This window comes from Eimeria acervulina, genomic scaffold (assembly GCF_000499425.1).
Source record: "Eimeria acervulina Houghton genomic scaffold, Eah_scaff1172, whole genome shotgun sequence".
NCBI classification, from domain to species: Eukaryota; Apicomplexa; class Conoidasida; order Eucoccidiorida; family Eimeriidae; genus Eimeria; species Eimeria acervulina.
The window spans coordinates 1-9,730 of NW_013549377.1; the positions used below are offsets into that span (position 1 = coordinate 1).

General features: G+C 43.5%; 1 protein-coding gene across 1 annotated transcript; it reads right to left on the reverse strand.

Annotated features, from left to right (window-relative positions):
* Nucleotides 1-2,746: 2,746 nt before the first annotated feature.
* Nucleotides 2,747-8,495, reverse strand: EAH_00056560 (protein kinase, putative; the record flags this gene model as incomplete). Its single annotated transcript, XM_013393797.1, has 9 exons — nt 2,747-3,626; nt 3,819-4,446; nt 4,583-4,924; nt 5,191-5,623; nt 6,000-6,254; nt 6,812-6,946; nt 7,469-7,589; nt 7,998-8,078; nt 8,296-8,495. 9 exons carry the CDS (start codon nt 8,493-8,495, stop codon nt 2,747-2,749), a joined length of 3,075 nt encoding a protein of 1,024 aa, XP_013249251.1.
* Between the last annotated feature and the right edge of the window lie 1,235 nt (nt 8,496-9,730).

Consider the following 9,730-nt stretch of genomic DNA (forward strand, 5'->3'; position numbering starts at 1 on the left):
AATTTAATTTAATTTAATTTAATTTAATTTAATTTAATTTAATTTAATTTAATTTAATTTGTTGTTGTTGTGATGGCGTCGTTAATTTTTTCTGCTGTTATTTGTTTGTATATTTATTTTTATTAATTAAAATTATATTTATTTTGTATATTTTGTATATTTGTTTACTTCGTAGTAATTTATTTCTTTTGTTTTTATTTATATTTTATTACTGTGTTCATTTATACATTAATTTATTTCTATTATATTTATATATTTATATATTTTATTTAATTAATATTAATTAAATCTTATTATACATATTTATTTATATATTTTATTTATTTGTTGCGTTATAGAGTCAAGCATTTCTATGTATATTTATATATTTATATATTTCTTTTAATAACTATTAATTTATTACTATTATATATATTTATATATATATATATATTTATATTATTTATTTGTTGCGTTATAGAGTCAAGCATCTCTATGTATATTTATATATTTACATATTTCTTTTAATTTATTACTATTATATATATATATTTATATATTTATTTATATATATTATTTTGTTTGTTGCGTTATAGAGTCAAGCATCTCTATGGACATTAGCGAGGCTGAGTTTTCATCATCATCTTCATCTTGCGAGTTGCATGCATTAAAAAATAAATTTTGTTGTTTTTCTTTGTCTTCTTGCGGGAGATATATTATAGAGGAGTCAATCGTCAGAACGCCGCTGGGGCCTTTTAAAAATAAACGCAGACATAAACATCAACAGCAGGTCCTTTGCTTCTGCTGCTGCTGTTGTTGCTGTTGCTGCTGCTGTTGCTGCTGCTGTTGCTGCTGCTGTTGCTGCTGCTGTTGTTGTTGTTATTGTTGTTGCTGCTGTTGGTGTTGTTGTTGTTGCTGCTGCTGCTGTTGCTGCTGCTTCGGCTGTGGCTCCTGCTGTTGCTGTTGTGGCTGCTGCAGCTGCTGCTGTTCTTGTTGTTGCCGATGCGGTTGCTGCTGCTGCTGTTGTTGTTGTTCTTCTTGTTAGTGGCGGTGCTGCAGCCACAGTTGCTGCTGCTGTTTCTGCTGTTGTTAATGCTTATTACCTGGTCTATGCTATTGTTGCTGTTGCTGCTGCTGCTGTTGCTGCTGCTGTTCAGAAGAGTGCATGCCCTGACGAAGAAGCGGCAGCGACACAACATGAAGCAGCAGCAGCAGCATCAGCAGCAGAAGCTGCTGCTGATGCTGCTGCTGCTGAGGCAGAGGCAGAAGATGCGAAGGCAACAGATACAGAGCAGCAAACTGCTGCTGCTGCTGCTGAGACTGCAGAAGAAAATGCTTCAACAGAATCTAACGACGACAGCAGCAACACACGAAGCCTGTGGGAATAAACTGCAGCAGCTGCTGCAACAGCAGCAACAGCTGCAACAGCTGCAATAGCTACAGCAGCAGCAGCTGCTGCTGCTGCAGCAGCTGCTGCTGCTGCAGCAGCTGCTGCTGCAGCAAAAACTGGAGGCGCTAAAGCAGTGGCAACAGCTGCAATACCTGCAGCAGCAGCAGCAGCAGCAGCAGTTATTTGTTTGCTGACGAACTGCAGTGTACGTACACCACAGTTGTGCTGTACATACACCTGAAGTGAAGACTCAGTTTTCTTTACTTGCACACAAAGCAGCAAATAGATATAATAATATATGCAAGTCTATAAATGTATAAATATATATGAATAAATAAATAAATATATAAATAAATAAATATATATATATTTATAAATCTAGATAAAACATTAGTATAGGCATATATATATATATATATAGTGCATGCAATACATAGACATCTATATATATATATATTTATATGTATATATATATATATATATAAATATATATATACATACGCACATATATATTTGTTGCTGTCTCTGCTGCTTCTTCTATTATAAGCTCTTCAAAAAGCCAAAGAGTCTCCCTGCTGCTGCTGCTGCTGCTGCTGCTGCTGCTGTTTCTGCTGCTGCTGCTACCACAACTACTGCAGCAACTGCTGACGTTGCACCTACTAATACGGCTGCTGCAGCAGCTGCTGCTGCTGCTGCTGCACCTGCTGTTGCTGCTACATTGAAAGAAGGTAAAGAAAACAAAATAAGTCGGAGACGACGCCTCCCCACAATAAAACGTGTGGGGTGTATATACACCTCAAACCAGTCAGATCGATAGCTGCCTATACACCCGAATGCAGCAGCAGCAGCAGCAGCAGAAGCAGCATTATTTGCTGCTGCTCCTGCTGCTGCTGCTGCATCACTAGGAGGTGCAGCAAGAGACGCCAAACACCTTTTTAACACACTGAAACTGGAGGCTGCTGCTGCTATTTATGCTGCTGCTGCTGCTGCTGTTGCATTTGCTGCTGCTGCATTGCTAGCAGCAGCAGCAAATGCACGAATTGAACAGAGTCAACACACAAGACACAAAAACAAGAGACGCGCCAACACAAACCCTAAACCCTAAACCCTAAACCCTAAACCCTAAACCCTACTAAACCCTAAACACTACTTAATATGAGAATAGGCAGATCCGTCAATCCAAATTCACAAAAAAGCAATTATGTTACTGCTGCTGCAGGTGCTGCTGCTAGAGGCGCTGCTGCTGCAGTAACAATTCTTGCCGCTGCTGTTGCAGCAGTGCTGCCGCAGCAACAGCAACAGTTCTTGCTGCTGCTGCTGCTGCATTTGCTGCTGGCCTTGCAAGTGTTGATGCATGCGCTGTGTGGGGTGTCTTCGCTAGGCTCTGTGCCTACTGCTGCTGATGCTGCTACTACTGTTGCTGCTGCTGCTGCTGCTGCTACTGCTACTGCTGCTGCTGCAAGGTATGGTAGAAGCAGCAGCAGCTACACCTAAGCGAGGGTTTTTGCTTACTAGAGGTATAGGCCCCCCTGAGGCGGTGCTGCGGTGCATTGTTTGCTGCTGCTGCAGCTGCTGCTGCAGTTGCTGCAGCTGAAACTGGCGTGTCTGCAGGTGGGCGAGTTGCTGCTGCTGCTGCTGCTGCTGCAGCCGCTGCTGCAGCTGCAGCACTAAAGAGACACCTGTTAGAGGCGCTGCACGCGATACCGTTCGTTGAGACCCTGTCAGCCGCTGCTGCTGCTGCTGCTGCTGCTGCTGCTGGTGCTGTGGACGGTGCTGCTGCTGCTGTTGCTGCCGCTGCCGCTGCTGCTGGTGCCGCTGCAAAAGAGAAAGCCCTTGATGCAGCTGCGGGCAGTGAGGTACACCAGCAGCAGCAGCTGCTGCTGCTGCAGCTGCTGGAGCAGCAGCAGAGTCTCCTCGCCGCAGCGGGAGGGCCTCAAATTTTGCTGTTGTGGATTTGCTGCAGCAAGAGGCACCTGAAGTCGGGCAGCAACTGCAACGTGCTGCTGCTGCTGCTGCTGCTGTTGTTGCTGTTGTTGTTGCTGCTGTGGGTGCTGCGGATGCCGTTGCTACCCGTGCTGCAGTGGGCAGTGCAGCGTTAGACGCAGCAGCAGCAGCAGCTCCTGCTGCTGTTGGTGCTGCTGTTGGTGCTGCTGCTGCTGCTGCTGCTGCTGCTGTTGGTGGTGTATCTTGCAGCTTGAATTCGTCTAAGTGGGCGGAGGGAGGCGGCGACGAGGGCAGACGGGTGCTGGCGATGGAGCTGCACTCACAAACCCTAAACCCTAAACCCTAAACCTTAAACCCTAAACCCTAAACCCTAAACCCTAAGCCGTAAACTCGGGGGGCGGTTTGTTGCAGCAGCAAGACGAAAGGCAAAATGCATGCAGACGCGTAAAACACTTTCTTATAGCAACAAAAAGGGTTTAGGGTTTAGGGTTTAGAGGAGACGCACGATATATCAATGCTTTGCCTGAGGGAAGAATAACCATAATGAATGCTGCAGCGTTTCTCCTGCTGCTGCTGCAGCAGCTGCTCCTGCTGCTGCTGCAACAGCTGTTCCTGCTGCTGCTGCAACAGCAGCTGCTCTTGCTGCTTCTGCTGCAGCAGCTGCTCTTGCAGTTGTTGCTGCCGCTGCTGCTCCTGAAGTTGCTGTTGACGCTGCTGCTCCTGTAGTTGCTGTTGCCGCTGTTGCTGCTGCTGCCTCTGCTGCTGCAGCTGCTGCTGTTGCTGCTGCTGTTGCTGCGTGTGAATAGAAGGAAGCAAACGCTGCAGGTGATAGTCGCGGGCAGTAGGACCGCTGTGTTGATTTCCTCCTAAAAAGAACCTCTGATCCTGCTGCTGCTGCTGCTGCTGCTGCTGCTGCTGTTGGTGGTGGTGGTGGTGGGGGTGATGCTGCTGGTGGTACTGCTGCTGCTGCTGCTGCTGCTGCTGCTGGTGTGTCTTCGATTCCCTTAGAATTTTCGGTGCTGCTGTTGCTGCTGCTGCTGTTGCTGCTGTGCGTTGCTGCCGAGCCTGCTGCTGCAGTTGCTGCTGCTGCTGCTGGGCAAACTGTTGCTTGAAGTACTGTTCTGCTGCATATCCTGAAATAAATAAAAACAAAAACAAACAAACCTGCCGCCATCAAATCGCTGCTGCAGCTGCTGCTGCAGCTGCTGCTGCAGCTGCTGCTGCTGTTGCTGTTGCTGCTGCTGCAGTCGCTGCTGCGCTTCGTTTTACCTGTTCCTCGCGAGAAGGAAAAGTTAGTTGGCTTCGAACTCCAGGGGCCCTGCGACTGCTGCTGCTGCTGCTGGAGTTGCTGCTGCTGCTGCTGCAGTTGCTGCTGCTGCTGGACTCGTGCTGGTGCAGCAATAAAGCGTTCTCGACGGAGGTATGCTTCCGTTGGTGTCAGTGCTGCTGCTGCTGCTGCTGCTGCTGCTGTTGCTGGGACGCACGGCTGCAGTTGACCGCCGGCTGTCTGCTGCTGCTGCTGTTGTTGTTGCTGCTGCTGTTGCTGCTGCTGCTGCAGCGACAGAGTAGATGGGACAGGCAGCAGCCAGGGATGATGCAGAGCCTCAAAAGCTGCAGCAGCAACAGCAGCAGCATCAGCAGCAACCCTAAACCCTAAACCCTAAAGCCCTAAAACCCTAAACCCTAATAAACCCTCATAAAGCCTCATAAACCCTAATAAACCCTAATACACCCTAATAACAAACCCTAATAAACCCTAATAACAAACCCTAGAAGCAAACCCTAGCAGCAAAGGGTAGCAGCAAACCCCAGCAGCAAAGGGTAGCAGCAAACCCTAGCAGCAAAGGGTAGCAGCAAACCCTAGCAGCAAAGGATACCTGTTTGCATGCGGGTTTTGGGGTCAAAGGAGAGCAGCGCTTCGATAAGATGAACAGCGAGAGGGTCGCGAGTGCGAAGACCAGAGAAGAAGCAGACCTCGCGCTTCAGCAAACGACGAATCGCTCTGCTGCTTATTTGCTGCTGCTGCTGCTGCTGCTGCTGCTGCTGGTTGTGGTTGTGGGGGTGAAGAGGGTGGTGGTGGTGATGAGAACGGTCTGTAGCTGCTGCTGCTTGTGTTGCTGGTGCTGCTGGTGTTGCTGCTGCTGCTGCTGCTGCTGCTGCTGCTGGTTCTGCTGCTGCTGCTGCTGCTGCTGCACCTCCTAATTCATTTACATCAAAAGGGAAATGTCCGTCTAATAAAACAAATAAAACAACGCCAACACTCCACATGTCAGAAGCTCGGCTGTACTGACCCGAAAAACACTCCGGCGCCTGCAAACCACAAACCCTAAACCCTAAACCCTAAACCTTCAGCCGTTAAGAATGAACTATGTAATGTCTTAAATGCTAAGCAATAAACACTCTTACATCTTAAACCGATTATTGTTCAAAGAAAAACAAACAGATAATATATATATGTATATATACAACTAAATATATATACATATATATATATATATATATATATATATATTATATGCATATACATAAAGACGCATATTTATAGACGGGTTATTTAAGATGGAGGAGAAAACCCTCTAATAATAAATAAATAAATAATATAAATATAAATATAAATAAATAAAAATATAAATAAATATAAATATAAATAATTAAAAATAAACAAATGAGAGATGCAGGCGTTCACCATATATTCTCTCGTTCCTACGACAGCAACTTCAGCAGACTCTTGCTGCTTCTGCTGCTGCTGCTGCTGCTGCTTCTGCTGCTGCTGCTGCTGCAGCAGCAAACACATATCAAAGTCTAGCAGCACCACATCACCAGGGTCTTCTTCATTTGCTGCTGATGTTGCTGCTGCTGTTCCTGTTGCTGCTGCTGCTGCTGCTGCTTTTGCTTCGCCGCGAAAGACAATGTTGTCTAACTTTATATCGCGATGCAGTATCTGCAAAACAAACCCTAAACCCTAAACCCTAAACCCTAAACCCTAAACCCTAAACCCTAAACCCTTATCACTAAACCCTAATTCCAAAGCAACGGACTATTAGCAGCAAACCCTAAACCCTACATAATAAACTCTAAACAATAACCCCTAATTATAAACACTAACAATAATCATAAACCCTAACAAACCCTAACAACAAAACTGAGCCCTGAAAAACCCTAAAAAACAGCCTCGAAACCCTAAACCCTAATAAACCCTCATAAACCCTCATAAACCCTAATGATCCCTCATAAACCCTAACAAACCCTAGTAAACCCTAAACCCCTAAGAAACCCTGATAAACCCCAAGCAATAAACCCTGACAAACCTCAGAAAACCCTAATAAACCCTCACAAACCCTGAACAATAAACCCTAATAAACCCTAGTAAATCCTAATAAACCCTAATAAACCCTAATAAACCCTAATAAACCCTAATAAACGCTAATAAACCCTGATAAATCCTCATAAACCCTAATAAACCCTAATAAACCGTAGCAAACCCTGATAAACCCTCACATCAAAAGAATGAAGAAAGTTAACAGCCAAGAGAAGCTGCTGCAGCAATCGACGACAAGCAGATATTGAAATCCCCCCCGCAGGAAAACGCAAAACAAAATCCACCAAGTCGCGACCCTTGCATAACTCCATCACCTGCACACAAACCCTAAACCCTAAACCCTAAACCCTAAACCCTAAGGGATAAGTGATAAACCCTAAACTCTAGGGTTTTTTTTGTTATAAGGCACAGTATGCTCTAGTACACCATCTCTTGACGCTATAAAGCCTTCAACCAGCATCAACAGCAACAGCAAAAACAACAGCAAGAGTAGCAGCAACCGCAGCAAGAGGAGCAGCAAGAGTAGCCGCAGCAGCAATCGCAGCAAGAGCAGCAGCAAGAGTAGCAGCAGCAGCAGAAGCAACAGGAGTAACAGCAGCAGCAGAAGCAGCAAGAGTAGCAGCAGCAGCAATCGCAGCAAGAGCAGCAACCGCAGCAAGAGCAGCAGCAGAAGCAACAAGAGTAACAGCAGCAGCAACCGCAGCAAGAGTAGCAGCAGCAGCAGAAGCAGCAACCGCAGCAGCAGCAGCAAGAGCAGCAGCAACCGCAGCAAGAGTAGCAACAAGAACAGGAGCAGCAGCAGCAAGAGCAGCAGCAGCAGCAGCACAAGTGCTTACAATATAGAAGTGAGTATTTGTCTCCATCACAGCAACAGGAGGCAGCAGCAAATGTCGATGCGGTGGCAGCCGCGAGAGAGCGGAGTAAACCAAGCGATAGTTTTCTTCTGTTGTTATTAATCTATAAACAAATAAATAAATAAATAATATAATATAATATAATATAATGTAATATAATATAATATAATATAATGTAATATAATGTGATGTAATGTAATGTACAATATAATATAAGTAAAATAATATAATATTAATAATATTAATATATTATTATTTATTTATTATAAATAATTATTTTGTTATTTATATTTATAGGAGTTATCTGCTGTTCTCATCAATGTATAAATAAATAAAGAAATAAAGAAATAAACAAACAAAACAAACAAAACAAAGAACAAAAAAAGACAAAACAAACAAATAAATAAACAGGTAAATAATCAACAGATAAATAAATAAATAAAACAAATAAATAAACAGATAAATAAATAAATAAATAGAACAAATAAATAAATAAACAAAGACAACAAACCTTTGTCTTGCTTTATTGATGTTTTTTACTGCAAGCAGTCGTCCAGTCCTCCGACAGCGAGCCTCATAAACACTCGCAGTGCTGAACACACATCAAACCCTAAATCCTAAACCCTAAACCCTAAACCCTAAACCCTAAACCCTAAACCCTAAGCCCTAAACCCTCCTTATAGAGCGCAAGAGACGCCCTAAACCCCCCATATGGAGAAGAAGTGGTAGATAATAAGCCCTTGCAGTACTAAACCCTAAACCCTAAACCCTAAACCCCAAACCCTAAACCCTAAACCCTAAACACTCACTATCCTGATCCGAGTTTGCGGCCCAGTTCATAGTAGTCGTTGATGTTGAATATCTTTCGGGGTTCTCCCAGGGTTTCTCTGCAGAAAGCTGGTATGCTGCTGCTGCTGCTACTGTTGCTGCTGCTGCTGCTGCTGTTGCTGCTGCTTTCAGCAGCAGCAGGAGTGCCTACGGTGAGGCGCGTTGCTTTAACTGAAGCCATTTGCAGTTGAAGAGAATACAAACAGCTGTTCCTCTTTGCTTCCCAAAGCAGCAGCAGCAGCAGCAGAGGCAGCAAAAGCAGCAGCAACTAGTGAAGCCTACAACTTGCTGCTGCTGATGCTGCTGATGCTGCTGCTGCTGCTGCTGCTGTTGCTGCTGCTGCCAGCACTGGACATGTCGTTCTAAGCTTCACACCGGACTCAGCGTGAAAAGAAGGGGTCTTGCCTCTTTAAGGGCAGCACCGGCTTCAGGAGACATTAAGAAGAAAGAAGAAATATAATTAAATATATAGTTTTTTTGTGGTGTATGTACACCGCACACTGCAATTCAAACGGCGAGAAGACACACAAAAGAGGGATGTATGTGTATAAGGCTGACGAAGGGAATTCTTTTAAGTAAAACAATATATATAATAAAGTTAAAACTGCAAAAAAAGAAATATATTTACATATTTAAACGGCGAAATAAAGAGACGAAGAACAGTGGAGGTAAGAGCCGGCAGCGGTGGTGTGTATGTACAGCTGGAGTGTTTGCTTGCAGTAATAACGAATAAATAACAGCAACTTAAAAAGATATTTACATATATTCTTTGGTTTTTAATTCAAACTCATAAATATACAATGATAAACCCACACAGACAAACAAACGCCCAGAGAGCAGGTGTACAGACACCTCAGAGTCGTCAGTGCCTCCAGCTGCCTCCCGTCTGTGTATGTTTTACGCAAATTCGAGGGAAAAAAAGATAAATAATGATTCATATTAATCTACAGATTAAATCTTAAACGAAATTAACCTTTATAACACAAAAATACAAGAAAAACGATGAAAAATAAGCTCTCTCTCACCTAAAACACTCAACACCAACCTCTCTTTTCAACAGCAGCCAACGCTGTTCAATGGCGAAAGTCGGGTAAACTGAAAGAAATTAATTAAAATTTCATTTTATAACGTTTAATTTTCATTTAAAAAGATTTAAATAGCATTTTATTTACTGAGTTCCGCTACAATGTTTAAACTTATACTTTATTCACCTCTTCACTTCGTTTCCTCTTAGCTGCTAATCAATTATCTACAAAGTGTACGTACAGCCCGTGCAGACAAACATTCGCCATTCTTGAACTCCCTTCACTTTAGTTTTTCTTTTCAATAAATATAATTTAAATAATTATATAATTAAAAAGAGATCCAAAAGAAATGAATTCATTGCTGTTGTCCGTCTCCGCAGACAGATATAAA